Below are 26,909 nucleotides of genomic sequence, written 5' to 3'. Positions count from 1 at the left end.
TCATGCACAAACACTTGATTGCACTGCCACACTTGTTTGGGGATTAGGCCAGTCCACTGATTATGTCAACTGACTGCAGAGTGAAAGCCTTTACCGAGTCTTTCTCTGTCTCTAACCCCTTTGTCTTCTCGCAGTGCACCACGCTTTGCAGGCTTCTCACTGCAGTGGCTCCAGATGAGATTCTTCAGAATAAATCACGGCTTTGAATCATGCATTACAATGTATTGATATGCAAGCGTGTGTGCCCAGTCACCTTTCCTGTGTGCAGCAGGGAAATTAGCTTCAAATTGCTCAGTAGATGATGGACAGAAAAATTATGCTTTCTAATATGAAGTTGTCAAATATGTACATAAAGCCTCAAGGGAATCTAGACTGAGTAAATATGAGCAAGCGTGTTCTGCGCCCATTTATATCACTGCAGGAATTGTCACAGTTAATCTGAATAGCTACAGCTGGCAGGGATGATTCATTGTTTCAATACCGGGTGTACATGTGTGGTCACGTATTCGCAGAATGTGTGGGAAAAGGTAACCGTGAACAGTAGATCTTAATTTCTTTGCCTGCCTGGGGCAAAGTTGGCTCTCACACAGATGGGTCCCTCCTCTATTGACAGCTCGGGAAGATGACTTGAACCTCAATGTGACCCTTTGGGGCCAATAAAGCGAAAATGGCAAAGAGGAGAGCTGGTTGGTGTAATCGCATAATATGGCGTGAAGACCTCTGACTTGACCTCAAGAGTGGCACTCATCACACTGACCATGTTGTCATTCTCATCCTCACTGTGACAATGGCGGCCTTTATGTGGATTGGATGCCATTTAGGCAATTAATTTTCCTCAATGAGCAGATTTATTTTTCTGATTACATAGAGCAACTGAGAAAGCTTGCTGATATGTGCAAACAGCGAGGATTGATTTTGAAGATTTGAGCAAGACAGTTTTATATGGCAGCCTAATTATTTGCTCTATAAATTGAATGAAGGGGACATGTCCTCCTCAATATCTAGAACACTCGCGGGAGGAGGACTTTTATTTTGAAGGACCACTAGAACCCAAATCATAGCTTTTATTTTGAAGGATTTTTGAATGATTAGAACGCCACACATAGACGCATCAGGATGACTGGTAAAGTAGGTGCTGCTGCAGGACAAATCCCGAGGGAAGGCCTGGAGTAAAAGTGACAGAAACTGCTCTAATACAGTCTAAAATTAGCAGGAGAATAAGATAATAGTTGTGGATAAGGCCGCCCTGACTAAGAATTTTCCTAGTCGTCATTTAGGGCCATTAGTCGACTAGTCGCCCGCATGTTTACAATATAAATGTAATTATTAAATAATATATTTTGGGCGGGGCAACACAATGGTTTGAGTTGAAGGTGTGAGAAAGAATAGTATCAGTAACATTGTTAACACTGTGCTACATTACAGAGAAATACAAAACCGTACTAATGAACCTTCATTAATATAGGCCTATATTTTATCTACAAGTGCACGTCACACATTGAGCGAGCCGCCTGTTAATGACGCTGACGGCAAAGCAGTAATGATTGTGCTAAGTGGCTAATGAGCATGTAGCTACTGACATGTTTCAGATGATACGTCATGTTTGTAGTCGACCAATGAAGATGAGTTTACATATCACCTTGGGTTCGTCCTTCACCTTCTCAAAATGATCCCACACTTTGGATTTCCTGCCCGACATGTTATTAACTAGCCTGTGGAATAACCGCAGGTACCAGCCCTGGAAATTAACGTAACTCCTGTCTGACTGCTGAGCGTGGCCTCTTCCTGTGTCTGTCCTTTCAAATTAAATTCCGACATGGTCCAGTCATATAGGTTTGATTTATTTTGACAAGGCGCAGCTCCTAATAGAGTGTCATGTTTATTTGTTTGTTTGTTTTTTTCTGCGTCTAAGCAACCAATGATATCTTGCCGACTAATGACCTTTCTTGTCGACTAACGTTTGGCCGACTATATCGGAGGCAGCCCTAGTTGTGGGGTTACTGTAGGCTCCAGTTATTTTGACCTGTAAAAAGTTTGTACTGCAGTGTGGCATCTTTCCTCAATGTACTGTATATTAGACTTTAGGGCAGATAGATCTTTTCTTGAAATATTATGACTTTATCATTGACTTCTCTAAGAAGGATGGGAGTGGGATAAGTTTTGAATGTGCAGAATATTGAGCAGAAATCTTGCTGAAACACATGTGAGCTATTAAAGTCCAAGGGTTTTTAAGTTCATTAAAATGAATTAATTTATAATTTATGTGAATAAGTGCCTGGTGCCACATGCAGACACAAAAGCGGTAGCAAGAGTAAACCATGCCTCCAGATATATTGACTCAGCAGGGATAACGTTAAATGAGAAAAGTTGAACTACAGGAGAGGAAATATTTGAAAGCACCACAAAATCCCTGAGAGCTTCACTGCATTATATTCCATTATATTTTTATATTTTGAGTTATCGCCTGCTGCCTGAATTTTCCTTTACATACATAGAGACATTTCTACTATAAATTGATGCAGAAAAATTCCCCAGAATGCTGAAAATGAAATGTTTGACGCCCAATTTCCCCCTGATATGTGCCCCCCTCAATGTTGAAACAAACTTACACGTGATCTCTGGATAACAGTCTGGTTATTGTCACAGGCATAATCAGATGTCCAGGACTTGCCTCCCTAATGAATCATTTGCGCGAAAGGAGCCTCATAGGCAGAGCCCCATAATAAATCACCACACTGCTCAGTGCCCCTCAGTCCAGCCCTGTCAAAGAAGCTAAAGAAGAGATCTTAATAACTACAGCTGCTCATTGGGACTGTGATGTGAATGCCACACCAGATGTATGTCGAAGGCTCACCTCATTTAGATTTGTGTGAGCGTTCTGTTCTCTTCTGTGTTCTGGCCGCTCATAATGACCCTCGCAAAAGACAGCATTGAAGCAGGTTAGAGAGGCGGAGAGAGATACAGAGGCACACAGGCTGAATGAAGAGGAGGAAGTTTGCTGTCCCAGCTAATGGGAGCTGACATACACTGGTGCGTGAAATGACTTTTACTGATCCTGACGATAGCACCTCTTTCCTATTCAAATCAGCGCTCCCCCTCCAAGACAGCTTAAAGTGGCACAATGAAGATAAGCTCCCAAAAGTTAATGACGGCGGAGAGTTTTCCAAACAGCAATGCAAGGGACCTATAAATCGTGCATGTCTTAATTTTGTTTATTTATCACTGCTTACATCACTGCAGTGGTTTTATTTCAGAACATGCTGTAAGAACAGTTTCATTTTAAAGCCTTATTTCAGTTTAATTGGCCATTGGAAGAAGTGAAACACGTTCCCAAAGGTGTAGGAGCCCTAATTAGTTGAAAAGTTGCTTTGTACGAGCTACAGGAAAATGAGGAGCTGATTTGTGAGTCAGCCATTAGACCCTGAAGGGCAAAGGCGAGGCTAGAGGATCTGTGATCCTCTGGAGTATCAACAAACGGGCTCTGCCGGAATCAAGGAACGCCGTCAAAGGAAATCATTAAGCCGTTCAGGAAGGCAGAATTCAAACTCACAATTTCAAAATTTGGTTTCCGTTCAGATGGTCTCGACTGACAGGGGTGTGCCCTCTGAGGACATATATCTGTTGACACATGGCACGTTTTTTTCACATTAAGGTTGAGTCATTGGAAGTACAAGCGGCATTACAGCTCTAAATCCACATAAATGGAAATGACCTTTGCCTTGCCTCATGCTGCGTGTTTGACAGGCAGCTTGAGTTTGGCCATTTTGTATGCAAAGCTCATTTGCGGTTTGTCCTAAGTAGATCATTGTTTCTAACTTAATTCTTCGTCCAAATATGCCCTGGCCTCGAGAATCCCTTGTGTGAGAACGTGGCAGTGGGCCAAGTGTGGATATCTCTGAAAAGTGGCTTTAAAGAGCCCTGGCTCTGCTGCTGCTGCTTCAGCATCTGCCAAACTGTTCTCTGTGTACGTTGAGCCTGGTACCATCTTCCTCGAGGACGCTTGTTTGTTTATGACAGATGTGGAAGGAGTTACGGATGCAAATCATCTTCTAAATTATTGATTCTTTCGCAAAGTTCTAAGGGCCACACACAAATACAGCCGACCTGCTGCCTTCCACTGCCACGACAAAGCTTCTTCACTGTCAAAACATCAAGACTTTCTGTGGTCGCAATTCTGTAACAAAAACTCACAAGAGAAAGTGTGTTTTTATCTAGTTTAATATTACGCTTGCAAGCAGGCACAATACCATCAGAGTAACAGAGGGCTGTTTAATGAATGAGCAAAGTTATCTCCTGTGCACAGGTTTTATGCACAGAGGGAAGTCATACCTCTTTTAAAGCCATTCTCATTGGTTTGGAATCATCCCGTCAAACATCTGTAAGGAAGTTTTAATTATTCTACTACACTTCCCTTAAAGGGAAGCTTTGCAGATTTTCAACCAGCTTTGTATCATTACAATGTGGGTGGTACATGTAAATGAATTGTGGTAAACTTCCCTCTATCTTACCTGCGCCCAGATCTCACTGCTCATCTCTCAGCTCTAATCAACGGGATGATGCAAAATGTGTTAAATCTGGTAGATTTTTTGCTGGCTCAAGGGCTGTTACTGAAACTACAAATTGTACTGCCTCATTTTCGTTTGCCCACTGCCATGGACACAAGGAGTATAGAAGTATATCTACCAAACTCAGACCAAACTTAAATCAAACTGTAAAACTAAGCAGTGTTTATCAAATATAAACTGAGATTCTGTTACGGCATTGCCAATTCCTTCCCTAAAATTCCTGAACATATATTTTTTAGTGCACTGTTTAGCTGTATTACACGAGTTTGTTAACCGGAAGTGGGCGCCATACTGTTTTATTCTGGTGGGGTGCAGAATATTCTGGTAGCTGCAGGTTTTCTTGAGCAAAAGCAAATGCCACAGCCCTTTTCCTCTGTTTTCTCTGGTCATGAAGCATCAATGTCAAAAGTACTTGCATCTTTCTACTGCATAGACAGCCTAGTATATGAAACGACCATCTCCTCAGCAGTGAAATACTTCTTTAAAGGATTCAACTATGCTCTGAATTGCCCAAGCAGGTGCACAGAAATGGAGACAAGTTATAGCATTCAACTCCCAGCTCACAGGAGCATTGTGCACTTGGCTTCTAATGTTACATGCCTTGGCTCCGTGTGCACGGCCGGCCACTGCGCTTGTGAAACTTGCCCTCAGCTATCAGCACAAAGAACCCCATGACTGGACCCAGACTGTTGCCATAATTGCCGCTGAGTTCAGAAAATGGAGCCCCTCACAGTGGTGAGAGTGATAAGAAAACTGCTTAGTTGTTTTGTTTCCAGCTGGGTTCGTCTGGTGTTCTCCACAGCGCAAGTCCCTCAAAGTCTCCATTAGGAGCAACTCCAATCCAGGCATTTTCTCCCTTTTCTGTGATTCATTTCTTGGTCTGCCAGACACCCTACATGGTGCATAATGACGTGCTTTGGATAAACGGCTGCCTCAGCAGTTCCTCCGTGCTTTGTGGCAGAGTGAAACCCTTTTTATGTGACTTCAGTCTCAGCTAGTGAGATGGGTGCCCTCTGAGTCTCTGGCTCACACAGGGAATTCTTTTAATAACTGACTATAAGGTTTTAAATGATTCATACAGTTAATTATCATAACAGATTACTTCTTTCAAATCATAGGAAGTTCTTCTATGAGACAGTGTGACTCAGGGGGACTGGAGACATTTGCCTTTGTAATTTTTCTTCATTTTTAGCTACAGTAGCAATGTTCATCACTCTGGTCCGGACTAAAATATGAACTCTACATTTGACATTCAGAGGATGGATCCTGATCATTTCAGTGATCTCCTGACTTTTTCTGGAGCGCCACCATGAGGCCCACATTTCATGTTTTTAGTGAAATGTCTCAACAACTATTGGATGGATTTGAAAGATTTGGTACATGTCTTCATCATCCCTAAAGGATGATTCCTAATGACTTTGGAGATCCCCTGACTTTTCCTCCAGTGTCACCAGCAGGTCAAAGTTTTCCTTTATATAGTAACATATCTCAACGTCTATGAAAAAGATTGGCATCAAATTTGGTACAGACATTCATGTGCCCCTCAGGACAAACTGTAGTGACTTCTGTGATCCCTTAACTTTTCATCTGGTGCCATTATGAGGTCAAAATCATTTTCATGTGACGATCGTAGAGCTGCAACTAGCAGTCATTTCCATTATTGATTAATCTGTCAGTGTCTAGAAGCTGTCAGAATATTGTGGAAAAATGCCTGTCACGAATTCCCAAAGCCCAAGGTGAAGTCTTCAATTGTCTTGTTTTGTGTGACAAACAATCCATAACCCAAAGGTATTCAGTGCACTGAGGAGACCAGAAAATATAAATGCTTGAGAAGCTGTAACCAGAGAATTTTGGCATACATTAATTTAAAAATGACCCAGAAAGATTGATCACCAGAATAGTTTTTGGAGGAGTGGCAACCCATAACAAGCTTTGCTGGGTGAAAAGGAGTAGTTGCCAGCTAATTTTCCGTCATCTTGTACTTTGGATTAAAACGGCATTCCTGCAAGTCCAAGGACAATTCCACTGGCTCCATTTGTACTTAAAGTCAGTGTAAGATGGTGAACATGATAAACATTCACCTTGCTTAACAGAGGCATGTTAGCATAGTCATTTTTAAACATGGTAGCATGCTAATTGTAGCAAAGATTGCTGTGCCTAAGTCTTTCTTAACAGACTCAGTGCCCTGTTTATCCCTATGGGTCCGAACGACGCATAGTGCATCCAAATTCACACCTGTTCTTCTCTATTGATTTTCTACGCGACCGTGCGTCATAGCGTGAAGCCACGCATATCACGTGAAACAGCGGAATTGTAGCTTTCCGACAAGGCCGAGCACTTGTCAGTAGTCCAGTGTTTTCACAGTGAAAAAAAATGATAAAGTTACACTAAAATTATGTATAACAGAGCTTTCATGCAGCTTTGCACACACATTACTCTTGGATGGATTACTCGCGAATGCAGGGTCGCACGGTAATGCCACGCATATCACATGAAAGCGCAGGAGCAGACCTTTCCAATGATACCAAACACATCATTGTGCTGTCATCCCATCATGCTATAAATCCAGATTAACTGTCTACAAAATAAAAACCTGACGAATTTCTTTACAACCCATTATACAGATCTTGTTATCAGTCACTTCATATAGTGAGGAATATCGTATCTTACCACATCTTAGGCTTGCGTCTGTTTCTCCCTGTCTATCCACATTTGTAGTCCGGCTTTCAAGATGCAAATATCTCCATATTGTCCAGTTGACACTCCATAAAACTTTGTATGACAAGACCAGCCACTTCACCTTTGCGCACCCAGCCTAATTATGCATGCATGTCAGGGCAGTAGTAGTCACCATATACATTGAGGGGACACGTGCCCTCCCCAATATATAACTGAAACTGAAAAACAACAACAAACTTTGTTTACTGCAAACAAAGTTGCAAATATTATCTTGGAGGACATCATTGCACTTGGTTGAGTATTTTTCTATGATCTTAGATGTAAATATTGCATGTTTCTTTCAGATAAAACACATTTTTGACTTGTGAATGTGTCAATGGAATTTCTTGCAATAATGAAAAAAATACTGGCAATCATGTCCGCCTGGCACAAACCACATGTTTTGGACAACTGTGAAGTGACAGAATGTCTCACCATCATGGTTCTTATATTGCCAGATTCCAGAGAGTCTTCCCTCTTCATATATGGCAGAATATGTCATTTTCCAACTTGCTATGCTGAGATACATGTAAAAATGTAAGAATTTAGTAACACAGATTTGTTTTTTTTATTGATATAAAACTTAATATAAAATACAGGCACATAGAGGGACATGTAATGATGGCAAATCTGGTTAGCTCAGATTGTCCTGAAAAAAAAACCCAAGATATAGCATGTGTATGTAGCCTTTATAATGACTGTGATATGAGCTTAAAAGTAAAGGCAGTAAAAATACCCCCAAAACGCCTAGCGCCCATAGGGTTAAATGATCTATAGTGCATGGTGCAAGTGCATTTAGGGTGTGTCCAGCTCCACTTTGCTAGTTAGATGGTGCATAATCTGGGTGCAAAGTAAGGTGCAAAGGGCAAAGGGGTTGTATTTAGTCTCTCAATTAATCATAGATGTGTTTTGGGTGTAACTGATTATATGAATTCAACAAATCAGAGTGTCATTTTCCATTCCCTATAATGCAGCAGATATGGATGAACATTTAAGCAGCAAAACTAACAACTCAATTGATAAACTTGACAGATGAAACAGAATTAAATTTTTAACTTCTGAAAAAATCAGTGACGTCATGCTGCTCCTAGTGCGGAAATGCGCAAAGCGTCTCTCGTAATGGGGGCTTGCACAGCTGATCTGCTCTGCTGTCTGCTCTGTTCATATTATAAAGAATTTAATTAATATTTTTCTCATTAATGATGTATTAGTTCACCCACCTGCCACCCATCCATGCATCTCTGTGTGTGTAACAAGCAGAGTGTATGCATGTTGTGAACCCTTCTGTCGCCGCATCTTACTGAATCTAAATAATGCGCCCTTTGAATAGTGGGGACAATACTGTGCTATACACTGTAGACCAGGTTTTTATTGGTCAATACTTTCTGCTGCCTCAAAATAGCAACACAGCAACAATGTGCCTGACCACACCTCATTTGAAGACCTACTCACCCATGGGCATTTACATTTACGACTTGCACAGCGTGAATGATGGATGTGAAAGGGACAACTGTGTCAGTGTGAAACTAGGAATGTTAGTTGCGGTGTGTGCTGCTTTGCTCCAGGTGTAAGATAGCGCCAGTCGTCCTGTTTGACTATTATCTAAGGCTGAAGTATTTGTCTTTAGTGGTCTGCTTTGCCAAATTTCATGTTCTTTCTCAATGCACCTCAAAGTTGTCAGAGAAAACTGGTGTATTATAAGCCACGACAAGTGAGTCACAAAGCATCTGCTATCAGGGGAGCTATTACTTGATGTAATGCCCCCAGTCTAACTACAATAGCCAACTCCCTCTGCTATTCTATTTTCCTGGTCTTTGGATTGATGATGCAATTTCTCAGTCCAGCTCCCTGGATGATTAGCAGACCTTTGCCTTGGAAGGCAGCCCTCATATTCCCCATCACAATGTGTTCTCTCTCAGATTTGAACAGAACTGTTGTTAGGCTGCGACACTGCTGAAAAGATGGGATGTTCCCTCCCCTCTCGTCCCTGAGGCCCAATGCATGTGAATCCATGTGACATATGCTGTCAGAAACACGTACCCACATTATTATATGCATTGACTCTAAGCAGGCATGAGCTTTCGATCAAACAGGCACATACACATAGTCACATAAACAAGCACTCTTCCCCCTTGTGTGTCCCCAGACACTTGGGGCCCTGAGGCTCCCACCCCCCAGCCTGGCCTCTTTAATGAGGACTGGCCCCTGTGTGTTTGATCCTGCTGCCAGCCCACAGCCCCGCGGCCCCTCAGCCTCATGCCTATTCAACAATCCCCACAGCCTCTCCAGTTACCCCCCCATTGCCTTGGGTAGACTATGGATCCAAAGCGAAAGCACTCCTGGGCGGCTGTTCGATATCAAAGACAGTCTGACTGAAACTGTGAGAAAAGAGGAGAAAAAAAACAAAAAAAAAAAACAACAATTTAGCTCTGTGCTTTGTAGACTTACAGGCAGCTCTGGAACAGCACATTGATCTGTTCTCTTTGTTTCGTCAGATGTTCTTCAAAAATTTCATCTATTGACTATTAAAATCCATGAAGGTTTTGAGGTTTCAAATGCCAATTAATTGGTTTCGCTGACTGTGGTCTTGGCATAAAAAACATTCACAGCGTGTAAATGATTTCTCTAAAATGGCACTTCTTCTGTTTTGTGCACAGGATGGAGGTCTGCTGATTAACAACCCTACTGCACTGGCTATTCATGAGTCTAAGTGTTTGTGGCCCAACACGCCCCTGGAGTGTGTGGTCTCACTTGGTACGGGCCGCTTTGAAACTCCTGGCAAGAACAGCACCACCTACACGAGCCTCAAAACCAAACTCACCAATGTCATCAGCAGCGCCACAGACACTGAGGGTAAGTAACTGTCACTGCAAAATGTAATGTTTTTCCCTTATTTTCTGTCATTAATATAATGTTAAAATTAGGGATGCACCGAAATGAAAATTTGTGGCCGAAGCCGAATAATATTAAACGCTTGGCTGAATACCGAATACCGAGTACTGAATACCGAATATCATTGTTTAGTTGTTCATTAGTTTTTGCAGATGAACCCCCTCCAGATTAGTGTTGTCACGGTATCAAAATTGGGACCCACTGTGCGATACCAATGAAAATATCATGGTTCTGAGTAGTATCACGATACAACAGGGAAAATGAGGCAGATGTGTCTTTTGTCATTTATGAAAAGATAAATCACTTTTCTATAATACATCAATGATATTTCAATGGAATAAATTACTTATTGACTTATTCATACTTCAAAAACAGCATCAATCAGTGATGAACATAGGGGGGATCAAAATAAAATAAATAAATAAAATAAAAATCAACCAGCCACCCTCCTCCCCTGACAGTCCCTTCTTAAGTAATGAACAGTCCCTAAAGTGCAGTGAGGTTTGTGGACCGTTACCTGCCAGAAAGAGAGAAATGTGAAAGGCTCGTTTCTCCTCTGACACGTCACATACCTGTGTTCGGCTGGCTCGGCTGTTCAGGTACTTCTGGGCAGTCATGACGCCAAGAAGAGGATATTATTGGAGCCGACTTCTCCGTCACCCGGTAAGCCGATGGCCGCCGTATTTGACAGGAATACATTACTGTCTGTGTCTGTGACCCCCGTTCAACCCACAATCGGTGGGATTCGCCTTTCATTTCTGCTGCTGGTTGAAATCTGTGGGCTGCTCGCACAGCGTGCTGAATGATTTAAGCCTATTTTGCTCGCTCAAAACTATTTTTAGTCGCAAATGCGAGTGCCGTGACGGACGGATCGCCACACTACCATCATTTTATTCCGCCCGTTACGGCACGCCATTTGATTGCGTTATCAAAACGCCGCTATTATTCGGCCTTGCTTTTAACTTATTCCACCGAATACTGAATGTGTGTTTTTTTGCAATATTCGGCTGAATATATTCGGTTACCAAATATTCGGTGCATCCCTAATTATAATGTCAGATGTTCATATCAAATGTGGCTAAAGTTTCAAATAATGAGGTAAACATATGATCGCAGGCTACAAACCGTTCTGAATACTCTGTCTCCAACATTTCTTTCTACCTTGGAACGAAGCTGATGTCAGCTCATGACAGATTTCTTTATATGGTCATCTGCTCCAGGCACATTATTGCATATGCATACGTTACTGAACCTACACTGCTACATGTAGCTACATGCTAATGTCAGGAAAACATATAAAATTGGTTGCAAATGTCAATTTCTCAGATAATATTCTTGCTAGAACATGCCCGGTTTTGTAGTTTTTATTGGTTATTTTTCATGGTAAAAAGTGACACCACGCTCTGTTACAGTCGTTCCTGAGCTGCAAGTACACAGCTACATGTAGCTACATGCTTACGCCAGTGAAACAAGTAGTGCTGACTTCATTTTTGAAAATCGAAGCTTCAGAGCTCAGATCAATTTTGATTTTAAATCGACGCCTTTGACAACCTGGGGGGGAATGAAAAAACACCTCTGGTTGCTGATAAGTAGTGTTTAACTTTTGATTTAACACTAGAAATTAAAACCCTTGGCGCGCACTGCAGCACAAGCAGACAGACGCGCAACTCAGAGCAGCATGTGTCACTGACACCAGACTCAGAGCGCAGCGGACCGGTGGAAAATGTCACCATCAGCATATTATTTTACATCAATAAAATCTATTTTATAATTATTTTGAGTCACATTGTTGAAAGAATTTAGTTGTCTGTGTTCAAGCAGGATAAGAGGTCTCCATTCATTGCACAGTGGCCTTTCAATTTCCTTGTCCTGGTGTTGCGTTCAAGGTCCCCAAAAAAAATGGGAGGAAAAAAAGGCTGAATATTCAAGAAAAAAAATTCACAATCGAGTCCTGTGCCATCGAACGAAGCTTCGAAGCTTTGAATATTTTGGGTCAGCCCTAGAAACAAGTAGTTTTGGTTGCCATTATTGTTAATTTCTACCTGATTTTGGATCATGTATTTGCTGGAACATGTCGGGTTGTAAAGATTTTGGTCAGAAGCTTTTATTGGTGACTTTTTACAGTTGGAAGTGCCTCCAATATTCAGTTACATTCATGCCTCTGGCTGCAATGAAAGCGGCCGAGAGCGCAGATACAGAAGACCACCACTAAGAGCAGACTGGGCTTTTTTTGGGAGGGGGGCATTAAGAGACAGGCGATAAAATGTAACTCTCCACACAGAGGGTAAATATAGGTGTTCCAGCACAGATAGTATGAGGAAAATAGTGATTTGTGAGCAAAGAAGTATGTAAACTTGTCCTAGAACAAACCCAAAATACAAATATGAACCTGAAAATGAGCATAATAGGTCCCTTTTAAACATGCATTATGTATTTAGAGTTGAGTTTTCACAGTTCTCATTTCACAAGTTTGTCGGACTGTAAATGTGCACCAATATTCGACCTAGTTGTATCTTGGTTGATTCTTTATTGTTTGTCTTACAATATTACATAATGTATGTTTTTTTAAGTAGCTCTACAGTGAGTAGACAAAACAAAATCATCTTAAAGGGACACTGGCCCTGAAGGGTGCTCTCTGAAGTTTGAGAAAATGAAGAAGATGAAGATATCCTCATGGCTGTCCCAGATTTACAAATACAGATTTATAATAGAAAGCCTGTGTTACAAACTGTAGAAGTGTGTGGGTGTTTACCAAAAACTGCTGTTGGTTGCATCATGGCAAGTGTAGGATCCATCAATTTTTGAAGCTTGACCTGTCCTAGAGACTTGAAGTCTGCTGCTTTAATTTTGACCATTTGTTTTATCATTTGTCTCTCTTCGTCCCCCCTCTGTATGGTGGAATACTAAATATTTGGAGTGCCCCTGTCATCACAAAAACGCTTGTGCCAAAGTGATGATTTGATTAAAAGAGGTCTGGCACAAATGGGAGCTTTCAGAACAACACAAGACTACTGGCCCCGGGTCAAAAACATCTGATTATTTTTGTCCAGAATGCGGAAACACTGGTTAATATGTCCCAAAAATCATGGCATCACTTGCCAAACACAGACAAGCTGCATCAACAGAGAGAAACACTGGTCAAAACATGAAACTCACCAACAGGGATAAGCCAGCCTAATGTTGCATAGCATCTATTGTGGCACTGTGTGCAAATCTGATTTAGTTTCCTTCATGTGTTCTCCTGAAGATTAAATTAACACACACACACACACACACACACACTATAGACGATATCAGAATGTACAAAGACTTATATGAATTATGCCCTTTGTTTCTGTGTCATTTCTGAGGGAAGGAGGTGGGCTTTGATGTCACCACTGTAGAAAATACTGCACTGCGGGTTAACTTCGTTCTGGATACGTCCCATTGTGGCCCTCTGTAGTGGCAACCTCTTCGTCTCCTTATCACCTCTGGACATGGGCACCTCTGCTGTGCCTAAATTTGGCTCGGTCCCCTCCCTGTTGCTGCTGCCGTGGTGCAGTGGGTGACCTAGATGCTTCTCTGCACTTGTTCCTCCTGTATTTGGGATTAAGCTCTCCCCAGCTCTCCAATGGGCTTTGTTATTTAGAAACAGCAGATTAGCAAGAGTGTTTATCACAGATTTTCTCTCTTTCCAAAAGCTTCCCTCCTGTCTCAGTGTTCACAAGCCTCCTGCTTTGTCTTAGGTGTGTCAGTGGAGCTGCGTTTGTTGTTGTACACAGATAAGGCTGATCTAATGGGGTTTTAGATGTAAACAAAGCTCCTGATGGAACGGGCTTGTACTCACTCACAAACTCAGTCATGTTAACAAGGCTACAAATTAGGTTCTTCATAAGGCAGAGCTGCAGTTTAGATCTGCAGATGAAGAGGTTTTAGTTAGTTTAGTTTCCAGTGGTTTTAGATGTTATCTTTGCGAAAATATTATGAATGTGAACATGTTTTAGGTTCTTTACATCTGTTAGCATTGTGCAGAACTGGTCATGTACATTAAAACCAGTGTTGCCAGTTCCATTTTTTTTTAATAAATTAACCTTTTGATGTTTTGGTAACTTGAGTCACAGATTTGTTTGCGTTTTGAGTTTAGACTTAACTTGCCAAATTAAAAAAAGACTTGTAACTCAACTTGTATCTTAATACCAATGACTCATGACTTCATTTGGACTTGAGCCCTTTGACTTGAAAATACTTGATACCTTCCCCCAAGCCCAAAGATTTAGAAGTATGTCATTTAAAAAATGTGTCACGAATCAATTTATTACCCTTCATTACCTGAATCAACCAATGTTAACATTAATCGTTTTATTTCCTTTAGATATAAAACATGCAACAACATACACTGTCATTTTTTAAAGGCAGAATAGTTGTACAGAAAATAAAAGTTGGACATTTTTTCAATATATTATGAGTTAAATACAACTAGACATGACACAAGCACATCCTGTTATGGTTAACAGTGCTGTATGCAATGGAAGTGCAACATCACCTCTACTTTTTTCAATGATTAAGTTCAGTTGCAGTTGCTTTTACAAGTAAATGCAAATTTTAAGAAGCATTCATGAGTTTTGTACATTTATTATATGTTACTCTGTTGTTAAAATGGCATTACATTTGGTGAAGCACATTATGACTTGATTTGGACTTGAAACTCAGAGTTTAGAACTTGGGACATGCCTGTCTCGATTTGCAGAACAATGACTTAGTTCCACCTCTTTAAAATGGTATCAAGCTGATTCAAAACCAGTTTAGTAATTCACTGTATTTTGGAAAACTGATCCTGGATCAAGTAGAAGTGATCTAGTCACATCTCTGGTGAGAACCATGAGAAAGAAGTGCACTTACAACTTCTCATAAAATTTCTGTGATCGTGTTTAAAATCTTTCTGTTTGTGTAGTCATTGGCAAATTTTGTTTTGCCTGGCTTATGGTGCACCTGTTAAATATTAGCTTACTTTCTAGGATGCTAAAAGCGTCCTGTAACCTGCAAAATAAATGCTGGCCTGTAGTCAAATCCCATGGCAGTTAGCTTGGTGAACCCATGGATATACTGTGAACCATAGTGCAGGCTCAGTTATGGGCACACTGCAGTTTTGATTTGAATGAACCATGGTTTTCCCTGAACTACAATAATTCTGAAGTCTTTATGATTATTTTGTTTTCAGGACTTGAAATGATGATTTTCCCTTCAGAAGCTAGCTAGTAAAGATACAAGAGTGAAGTCTGTGATGTCATAATTTTGTGCAGCTGCAGTCAACAAATGAGTAGTTTGACCCACTGTGGGTATAAGCCTGCCATTGGCCTGCTATTTCAGCCGGCATTCTCCTACCCTTCCGGTATTTGTGTGCTATCATTTTGCAAAGGCAGCTGTTTAGAGCAGGTTGCCTTCTGGGCTTTCTGCCCAAAAGGGAGTTCTTGGTTAAAGGGATACTTGGCCAATTTTCAACCAGTTCTGTGTCACTGTGGTGAGTCTGTAGAGATGAACAGTTAATCCCTATTGATAATGGGTGCTATGCAATAGAGATGAATGATGGACTGTTATGTCATCTTTTTAATAACATCCCAAATGCCCACCTAGGTAATCTTTTTAGAAAATGTAAATTTCTAACAGTTATTACTGAGCTTGTTTTCCTCGTAAGTCTGGAGCTGGTGCAGGAGAAAGAGTGAATTATAATAGGATAGAAAAACATATTTAATCTCTAAAGTTGAACATATCTATTCAGTGAGCAGGCTTGTTTTATCTCAGGAATTTTGTAAACACACTTATCTTCCTTTTGCTCTTCAGTGTATAACTTTGTAGAATGTGATAATGAAATACAGTACATCGACTAGATATAAAAATACAAGAAGTAAAAGTCAATAAAACTCTCCATGCAACCTTTACTTAAAATACTCCTTGTAGACTTTTGCTCCAAAGCCTCAAAGGCAGCTGCATCTGATATAATCCATGTCTGGACTCCTGCACGGCTGAACCTCTGTGGGAACACAGGCAGAAACAACCTCCGTCACCGTCTTGGATGCTTCAGGCATATTCACCCTGTTATTGCTACTCGCTGCCTGTTTGTATGCATTTGCATGTCGTTGATTTTAAACCTCTCAGACGTAGCATTTGAAAACAACCATGATGGACAAGCCAGACATTTTCACTCGGTATTACCTCATGCTTACTCTGTAACACACGTCCTCCTGTCACAGCGCTGACAGATCTGACTTTTAACACAATCTTTGAATGTTTATACATATTGAGACTATTAGGAAGTTAATTATGTGTTTATAGTCTGTTTGTAAAATGTTATGTTTGTTTTTTGTGCGGCCTCACTCTCACCTCCCTTCCTCCCTCCAGAGGTTCACGCCATGCTCGACGCCTTCCTCCCTCCCGACACTTATTTCCGCTTCAACCCCTACATGAGCGAAGACATCCCCATGGATGAGAACCGGCAGGAGAAGCTCAACCAGCTGCAGGCTGAGGGCATCCATTACCTGGAGAGGAACGATGAGAAGGTGAAGAAGGTGGCTCGCATCCTCACCCGAGAGAAGAGCTCCGTCCAGAGGATGGCGGATTGGGCCAGGCTCAGGGCTGACATGTATAACCGTCTGTCCTTTAAGTTGTCTAAACTCTAGATCCAACACAAGCCACCTTTACCCAACAAAATGGAGCTCTTCCCTCATTGTAAATTGCCTAGAATATGTCATGCTACCATTATGTGTCGTAGTTATTGACTTCTTGATCTGTAGCTCTGAAAAACGTTGTGTACACGCACAAATAGGCACTGTGTCCGACATGCCAAATACTACCTTCCTTCTCACTCTACACTTTGACAGTGAGTTTAGTTTTGACGTGTTGCAATCTGCAGGTAAGTGCATCTGGTTGCCACTGTGGTTGGCAGCACTCGACTTGCACTTTGTTGCGTTCAAAGGGGATTTGAGAGTTCCCTAAATAGGGATTCACTGTCACGTTTGCTTGCAAATTCGGCTTGTATTCTTAAAGGAGTAGTTCATTTTGGGAGAACATTTTGGGCAACTTGCTTTCTTGACAAATTTTAGATAAGAGGATTGATACCATGTGACACTGTATGGTAAATATGAAGATACATAGCTGGCAATCTGTTAGCTTAGCTTAGTATGAAGACTGAAATTGGGGAAGCAGCTAGCTTTGCTCCGTCCAAAGGAGACAGTTTTCAGTTTTGGATGGAGGGAACCTTTCCATAATTTTAAGAACCCCCTTGTCTGTTGTGTCCCCACTAAAAGTGTAGGAATAAGTGTAATTTTTAGTTTTTAGGGAATTTTTTTAGCTCCTATTTCACAGAAGGAACCATAAATGACGCAATTGCATGTTGACTGGTTGAACGCAGCACCGACAGCTGCCATTTTAGTCTTGTAAATAACAGACAACTCATACAACAGCTCCTAATAAAAAAGAGGAATGTACTGAGAGTGAAGTCCAGGCTTTACTGAGCATGTACGTGAAGGTGATAATACAACACGATTTTGGTTTGTCAAAGCAAAAGAGACACCTGCCGTGTTTCAGTATATCAATTTCAACCTTCCTATTGGCAGTGCGAATGCAAACAGAAAAAAGCCCTTGAAGGTACGTAGTTCTCTGGGAGCTCCCTAGTTGGCAGCACCTCTCGGTGAATCCCCAGAACTGTTTGGACTGAAAACGTCAAAAATCCACCTACCTAGCTGTTCCCCATTTCCAGACTTTGTACTAAGCTAGGCTCTAGCTACATTTTTACCGTGCACACGTGAGTATAATTGATCTTCTCAACTAACTTTAGTCAAGAAAGCAAATAAAGATATTTATTAAAATGTTAAACTATTCCCTTAAAAGGCAGAATATTGTAACGTTCTATAGTAGCCAGTTACCGACCGTTAAACCAAGTGAGGACTTTTTAACCACTTGTTTCCTTTTTAGAGATTTGTGATGACAACCAGTATATCCTCACAAATTTGTGTCTCTACTGTCACAGAAAATTGTGTAGATGGGACATGTCTTGTTTGAAATTCAGTATTTGTTGAGCTTAGCTGCCAATCTGTAACTATAAAACACCAATGTAAAGAAATGACAGGAAAAAAAATCGTTCTTATTTTTGTAAACAGTCTATTAGTGTTGTCATGATACTGGAATTTCTAAGTTCAGTACAAAACTTTGGAAAATATTGGTATTTGATACCATTTCCGATACAATGGGAAAAAATTAACAAGGCATAACATTTGAATTTTTTATTTACGATAAATGTAACAAGGCTATAACATGACAACGACAACGTTGACTGTAGTAAACATTAACAGTAAGAGACAATGAGACAGTGAAGTTGGTACAGGTGTATTAATACTGCGGAAAATGAGTATTCAAATGGTTTCAAATACTCAGATTCAATATGTATCGATAAGTCGATATTATTGACAACACTACACTCTAATCGAGGTCAATTTGAGCACTGAATGCAAGTGACATTTCTGAGATGTAAGGACAAAAATTTGCACCTTAACTGAAGCAGCTACTGGTCAACTGTGTAATTGTGTACTGATAATAGTAACTGGTACATGAGGGCTCACTTCAAGCATTACAGTATTGTATGTATTGTTGTATGTAAATGCATGTTATATTTAAGACTGTTCACAAAAGAGACAAGTAAATATTTAGTAAAAAACCTGCCAAGAAGAGGATGTTGCAAAGATTTACCCCAATATTTAATTCAAAACGTCTATAATGATGCATAGTTATGGTTACATATGTAACAGATATATCAGGGTGGTCTCACTCCCAACTCGCCAGTTACGGCAACTTGGCCCTACACTTCAAACTATGACACTTTACACTCTAGTAATTGTGTTGAAAGCAAAGGAGAATTCAGGGGACACGTTATAAAGAGCAACAAAGTCTACGAAGGGAGGAAGTTGGGGAAGACGGATGGGTCAAACAAACACATGACTTTCATCCGGGACACCGGCGTTCGTGTCCCGTGTGAAACCAAAAGTCAGTGTTGACTTAAGTTGACATAAGTACTAAGAATGTCAGTTAATTTTGCTTTTGATGGCCCGACACCCAGTAACTGGTAAATAAGTTCTTAATTTTTCAGAAAAAAACAACACCAATGATATGTAATACAAGAGGCATTTCATTTTAACATAAGTGCTGCAATCCATTGACTCACTGAGCTTTAGCTTTGCATTCAGACCACATTGCATTTGCATTCATTTGTTTGTAGGCCTAAATGTCTTGCCTTTTATTTCTTTGTTGGCTTTGCTGACAGACAGTCTCCACTAGCTAGCCTTGGCTGTTCTGCACTGCTTAACACCGAGTTGGATGGGAGCTAGCTAGTGCCACCGCTTATTCGAGACTACCGCTGGTAATACTTACCCTGTGGCGGCACAGGGTCCCGGTGAGTAAGTGGCCTCATTTTGAGCTTCATATCCCCTTTAGCATTGTTAACTATTTTAGCACAACTGCTAACGGTGCTAACAGAGCTAATAGTGATAACATAGTTACCAATGCTACAAAAGGTTTGCAGCTCAATATTAAGCTGCCTACTCACCAGGGTGACATGGGGGGTCAGGGACCAGGGGTGGGCACAAAGTTTCCACAGCAACACTGTAGGGTCAGGATGGCATAATCGCCTAATGAGTCGCGGTACTAACTAGCTCCTACCAGAGCTGGGTGGTGCTCTGTGCAGTAAACTGAGGAGAAATGTTAGTAAAATGAATCTATAGGCTGACAATGTTCACTGTAGTTAACTAATTAACAGTTAAGCATTGACATCCTGAGTGATTATGTATGTTGACTTGCATAATGTATTTAACTTACATTGTGTTTGAAACATACTTTCTGTAACCCAAACCATGATCAGGTAGTTTTGGTGCCTAAACAGGAAGTTTATTTTGAAAAGAAACTGTATGAATGTAACCAGCAGAGACAGACACGTGCAAAACTGACTCTAGAGGGGTACGTAGAGAGTCATAGTTTGAAGTGTAGAGCTTGTAGTTGAGATTGAAAACGTATTTGGTATCTAAGTAACCAAATGGAGGCTCGCTCTCAAAGATTTAACTTGTATGTATTATTTTAGCCTCAGAGTATTTTAAGTTTGCTTGTTTCAATCGCTTTTATCATGGTGTGCTTGATTGTTTAGTTTTATGGATTCCCCACAGGCGCTGCACATTTTCCACTCTGTCTTCAGTGTGCCCTCTTTCTCTTTGATGCCTCTGCTCAAAAGCCTCTTTCACCCATTCTACCTTGAAGTGCTGTGTGTCCGTCCCCACTCTGCTGTACTGTAATGTCTGTCGAAATCTCGCAGGTCATAGCTGAGGGACTGGTTTGAAACAGATTGCTGCTTATTGATTTATCATGGCTTAAATTATCTTAATGACATGTACAGCTTGAAAAGATGCACTGCAGACATTCATGCCTGACCTCTTCCAGTACTGTACAACTGATACAGTGATGTGTCGGTCACTCCCAGAGGACCTGAGGTAAAGTGGACGCAGATATTACGCTGATTAATATAATTCCACTGTTCTGTTGTTGATCCTGTGTAAAGACTGTTTGAGAGTGTATGTAATTAAAACCCATCAGTGAACCTCGCTGCATCTTGCCTCCTAATTATATGAAGATTAGCTGATTGTGATCTGAGGAAACCTGCTGTTTTGCTCACAGCTTGTGGATCATCTCAGGAAGAGGAGACGTGCGGATATTAAGTTGCTAACTTGTTCTCACAACTGCTTCATTATTCCAACACAGATCTGGACTGATATGCTCCTTCGCTGCTCAATTTCCAAGGTGATTGGCTTGATTAGCAGCAAATTCTGATTTGTAATTACTACTGCAGGCACACACTGTATCTCGGCGTACCAGTGGTTCCTATTAATGTATTTTTTCTCTCTGTAACTCAAGTTGTAAAGGTAAGGGTGTATTTTTCAGGGGGAAGGTAATTTGAAGGCCCTTCCCTGAGCTGCCTGTCATAAAAGAGAGGAAGGTGAGATGAGATGACTGTGCAAGGCTGTGCCCAGGCACCTGGGTAACAACCCTGGCTGTGATGGATCGCATTTCCCTCCAGCATAAACACCATGCACTGACACAGCTCTCCACCAACTGCTTACACGCATGAAAACACAGTGATGGCCACAGAAGGCAGAGGACACAACAAACAGCATCAACTGTGGTTTGCGGAGGGAAAAAATGCAGGATGGAGGTCATGCACATGTATTGTTTTACCAGGGATTTAAAAGGGTTACACAGCAAATGACGAAAGAAACGCATGCAAAAGGTGGCTGACCTCATAAAGAATAAATAGGGTGTATCCCCAGCCCTGTCGCCAGAAGAAAATGTTGGCAGTGTTTGCTACATTTGTAGGTCTTGTATGTATCATAACCATGTTTCTAAAGTGAAGAATATATAAGCTGATTTTGTCATTGGGAGGTGAGGGAGATAGAGGATGGCGTGTCACCTATGCAAGATGTCTGCCAAGCTGTCAACTACTACAGACCACAGTCAGAGACCATCAAACAAAGAAGCAGTGTTAATTCCATCTTGTGAAGGGCTCGTTGTATTAGTGAAGTATGTACTGTCAATCAAAACATAAAATGCAAGTCTCCTTAAAAAACAATCCAAGGCACACTGTAGGGTTTGTGCAGTCATTAAAATTGCTTTATTTTACATGGCAATATACATTAAAAAAGACAAACTCATTGTGACTCACAGGTCTTCATCAGGGTCTTTGTCTACTATGCAAAATAGCACCTGTATGTGACTATTACTAAGACCCAGCAGCGCTTCTACTCCTTTGTCTTCAAAACAAACAAAAAAAAAGTGTTTCCAGTGGCATTTTAGGCGCCAAACTGGGTGTTTTTAGGGACCCATCACTGTTCACTGCAGAGAGTGCTACCAAAAGTGCTTTTATCAAGACATTTTTTTAGTTGAGACATTGCTTCTTTTCCTGCTGGGATAGTGGCACAGAAAGTGGCTATTTTTGCTGAGACATCACTGCATTTCCTGGTGGGATAGTGCAAGCAAAATGCAGTTGTATTTTTCCAAACACTGCTTCTTTTCCAGACGAGTTAGTGCCACGAAAAGCGCCTGTTTTTGCCATGACATTGCTGCCTTTCCTGCCGGGATTGTGCCCCCCAAAATTGCTGTTTTAAGCCAAAACATGATGTTTTTCTAACAATTACCAAATGTTTTTGTGCCTTAACCTAACCACATATTAATCAACATAAAGATCTTCTACATAATAACATGCAAATGTAACGTATCCATGGTTTGCAGAAACATACAATGCGAACATTTATTCTAGCGACTGGGTCAGTTTCCAAAAATATTTATAGTATTAATAGAACAGTGGCATGATTGGGGCGCCCAGTAGCTCAGTGGGTAGAGCAGGTGCCCCATGTACAAAGGTAGTGTCCTTGCCACAGCAGCCATGGGCTCAATTCCAGCTCATGGCCCTTTGCTGCCTGTTGTCCCCCTTCTCTCACCCCTTAATAGTGACATGATTAAGGAGATCAAAATACCAAATTAAAAGACATCCCTTGCTCTGCAGATTAAAGTAGCAGACAAATGTGTAAATCTACTAAATTGTTGAGGAAAATGTGTCTCTGTGGCACGTGCATGATCACACGCTGAATTTGTCAGCTTGATTGTTCACTCAGTAAAATTACATCTTAAATAGTTCCTGATTAGGCTCATTCAGATATTTGGAATTACAGCCGCTAAGTATCAGATAACTTAGAATAACACCATCATTGCTGGATGAAGAGCCTCTTTTAACACACATTTATCAAGGGTCTTTGAGGACTATTATATGGTCATCAGTGTGCTCTGCGGTAAGCCTGTAAAAGCACACTCAAAGAGGAAGCTTTCATTCCTCTGATTTGGTGTTGATTTTTCTGACACCAAATTACTGATGGTGGGGTAATCAACACACGGTCATCAAGAGGCGCCTCTGTTTCTCAGCGCAAATTAGTCTTTTTATCTAGCAAGTTTTAACTCTCTTATCAGAGAGATGTTTGGAGAAATGTTTCCTCTTCATTAATCAGCCATGTTGCATGTAGACTAGTTTGTGCTTGTGTAGACCGGTCTAGTTAGTGGAGCCATAATACTGGAGGCTGCCCTTTAACACAGCATTCCTGGCTACAGTGATTGCCAGGAGTTGTGGTACCCACCTCTCCTCTCTGCTGCTAACCTTGTGCAGCCATTACGGGATCAGCTGTCAAGTATCGGGGTCGTAACGCGTACAGTTTGAAGACCACAGTCAATGCAGTAACTTTTATTCTGTCCTTGCTGGAGAATTCTTAATATGATCCCTCACAGCCTGGCGTGTCAAAAGACACGTAGCTCTCCTGATCTGCCGTTGACTCTGAACTTAACCTGTTGTGTTGGGAGCCACACTGTTCAACAGTAATCTCAGAGAGTAAGGAGCAGGATATTGCATGTAGTGTTAAGGACTGTACTGTTTACAAATGTCTTTGCCCTGCTTACTGCACCCACACCACCTATTAACCTTGTGTTGACCTCAGTCTCATGCAGCTTCAAATGAAAGTATCTACTGTCACACCTAATAACAAGAAGACCCGCTCAGAGATGTGAACCCCGTCACAAATTATCAAGTACTTTCCACTGCAGCTGAGCTTCTGGGAGTGCAAAGAGCATGTTTTCCAATTTTTGAGGTTAGGAGACAGTTTATTAACTCTAAATCACAAGGCAGGTCCTCTCACATCCTCTGTGGTTAAGAGTTGATACTGTAAACTGTCTCTAAACGCAAAGCACACTATGCAGCGTCTGTTTCTCTTCACTCTGCAGTCACTGAAAGTGATTACTTAAATTCTCAGTGTTTGCCCTTAAAATTGACCTTACATGTTTTCTCCTCAATTGTTTGACCCAATAGAGACCAGAGCAAACTCCTATTCCGACACATAAATGAGGATCTTAAACCAGAAGATGTAGCCTTTAAAGGAATACTTCACCCCCAAAATGATCATATGTATGTTTTCCTTGCATGCCTACATGGTGAACCAGGCCAGGCGCCAGCATGAAGGGACTGAGGGGACTGTTAAAATTGCAAGGGGGCAGTTTTTTATACCTAAAATAAGATTAATTGATTTAACCATGCCATAGTCTGAAAACGGCGAAAGAACAGCAACCGAGGCTGCTGATTCAAAATCAAGAAATACATTTATGAATCAGCAGGCCCACTGACGGAGGTTGGGGGGGGTCGAAGGGTACAGATGACCCCAGCCCAAGGCAAAGAAGGGATCAAGGCATTTGCTCCGGAGCAGGTTAACTTCAGGGTGTCGGATCACAGCGTGTCAACACCCCAACTTCTTACTTATCAGATCACTGAAGGAAACAGTATCCATGGACAAGAGTATCAGGCAAAAAAAAAACCTGATTTAAAAATAACGAGACACCTGTGTCGTGAGAACTGAAAAAAAAGTATAATATTTCATTAGAAAAAAATCCACACACTGTTAATTAGCTTCTGTGATTATAAATGCAACATTTGGGTCAGATAGACCTCATCAGTCATTAACTAGGCTACTTTTCCACCCTTTAATTCAGCAGGAGAAACAGTCAGACATTACTTTATAGTGTTTTATGTGACATATTCAGAGTAGTTTAATCATGATCCAACTAAACAGCAAAAAACACTCTAGTATCGTTTACATCCCAGCAATTGACATTTTACTGTTTCGCAGTCCCAAACACTTTAGGTACAGTTTCATCTCTCATCATTCATGGTTCTGTTGTCGCTCGTAATTAACTCCCCCGCCTTTTTCACATGAACGTGCTCATGGCTGGATAGGAAAACCCACAGTTGACTGAACTAGTTGATGACCAGCTTTGTGGTACCTGTTATCCAGACGGCCAATGTTACTGTTAGTCAGGCCAGATAACGAGAAGATATCCTGGGTAAGTTGAACTGGCTTCGTAGTACAGGCCTCTGTTTCCCTTCCTAGTGTCTCATGTTTGTTTTCAGTCTGTCTCTGTGTGTTTGCTGGGCGTGGCCCTCTGGTTCCCTCCTCCTGCCAATCCTCCTGAGTGCCAGCAGCTGCTGAACCTGCACACCTGAACCTCATCTATAATCAAGCTACTGTAATAGAAAACCTCGGCTCAAACATCCAGATCGTTCAGTCTCCTCTGTGGAACAGACATCAAGGACAACTTCTAGTTTTTTGACACTTTGTCTTTTTGTACTTTTGGGCATCAATTCACACTCTATTCTGTGTCTCAGGTTCACCAAGCCAGCCTGAACCATAACCCGCCACGTCTAGCCTCGTTTTTGTCTTCTGCCTCTGGATTTAGCCAGCTCTGCGTCGCCATTCTCTGCCCACCTCAGCCATCATTTCATTCAAGCCTTCAGCTCCACTTCTTCAAACTACAATTAACTGCCTTTAACCATTCCCTGTCTCCTGGTTGTGTTTGCATTTTGGATCCTAAGTTGAACTGCCACCACATCTTTATGCTATATCCATTCACAATTCTCTCTCTATCCTGCTCCCACCACTTCCCCCAATCAGCTGACTATGGGCATTCCTTTTCCTAGTTAGCCTATCAAACTTCGCCACGATCTCCTTCAGCCATTCATGCAAACTTTAAATCTGTTCTCCTCTGCTCCTGTCGGCTGTCATTTTACTGTAGATGGAACCCTTCTCCACCCCATTCACCTCCAGTCACCTTATCCAAAGCCCAGAACAAGCTCATTAAACGCCCACTCCTCTTCATCTCATCTCATCACCACCACCAGCATCTAGTCTCCATAGGGGGGTTCCCTAATCCACTACGGCTTTACCACCCTCCTGGAATATATGACATCACGCTGGGGTATAATGGGCAAAGACTTTTCATATATGTGCACATGTAAATAAATATTCTTTCTCTAAGAACAAGTCTCTCCTGATTTAATTGCTGTTGTCAGACACGGGCCTCTTTGACTTCAATTTATCAAGGTTCTTCTCTATTTTCGGATGCTTTCTTCACCACAGAGGCAGTTTTCTTCATGAATTCAATGTAACATGGCCTGTGTATACAAATACAGTAGTCATTTGGAAGGTGAAGTATTCCTTTAAAGATAAATGAAGGATAAATGAAGAGCGGCTCTGAGTAAATGGTGTCATATCAACACCGTCCTGGTAACAGTGGCCAAACTTGTACTTGTCAACAGAAAAAATCTCAGCCAATCTCACAGTGATTCACACTCTGCAGTGATGAGAGATGAGACAGCTAGAAAAGACTTCAGTTTGTGATACAAGCATTTCTGTTTATTAAAAATGGTTTATAAATATTGTGAATAATAACCAAAAGCACCTGTAAATGTATTACTGTTGAAAATATGGAATGGGGGACAAAAATCATGAGTCATGGTGACACAACAACACATTATCTGCTGAAACACGTGTGCTCCATGTCTGGTCAGTGTACTGTATTTAGTGGATTCATGTCATGCTTTTACCTCCTGTGTGTTTACATGGTTAGGCAGCCAGTAAAGGCCGCTCCCACTCAATATAGAAAAGTCAAAATGTAATTACGCAGCAGGCTGAGAGAGGAAATGCATCCTCCCCTGATGTAAACAGATCTGACTCATGAACTTGTCCCCCAGCAGTAATCACATCAGTGATTTGATTTCCTTTGCACCTTTGGCCAAACCTCCAGACTCTGGGCATAAATACGTCTCTGCAGTCCATGTCGGGAACATATCTTAGGGAGCTT

General features: G+C 41.3%; 1 protein-coding gene across 2 annotated transcripts in view; it reads left to right on the top strand.

Moving 5' to 3' along the window:
- The window catches only part of LOC117262391 (calcium-independent phospholipase A2-gamma-like), a 39,868-nt gene extending 19,084 nt beyond the window's left edge, over nucleotides 1-20,784 (top strand). For both annotated transcript variants that reach the window (XM_078167766.1, XM_033635332.2), the window contains exons 9-10: nucleotides 9,941-10,136; nucleotides 16,551-20,784. In XM_078167766.1, the coding sequence (XP_078023892.1) occupies nucleotides 9,941-10,136; nucleotides 16,551-16,828 (474 nt within the window). In that variant the 3' untranslated portion in view covers nucleotides 16,829-20,784. The remainder of the gene's footprint in view (nucleotides 1-9,940; nucleotides 10,137-16,550) is intronic.
- Nucleotides 20,785-26,909: the final 6,125 nt, after the last annotated feature.

This window comes from Epinephelus lanceolatus, chromosome 5 (assembly GCF_041903045.1).
Source record: "Epinephelus lanceolatus isolate andai-2023 chromosome 5, ASM4190304v1, whole genome shotgun sequence".
Taxonomy (NCBI): domain Eukaryota; kingdom Metazoa; phylum Chordata; class Actinopteri; order Perciformes; family Serranidae; genus Epinephelus; species Epinephelus lanceolatus.
This window is presented reverse-complemented; position numbering and strand designations above follow the sequence as displayed.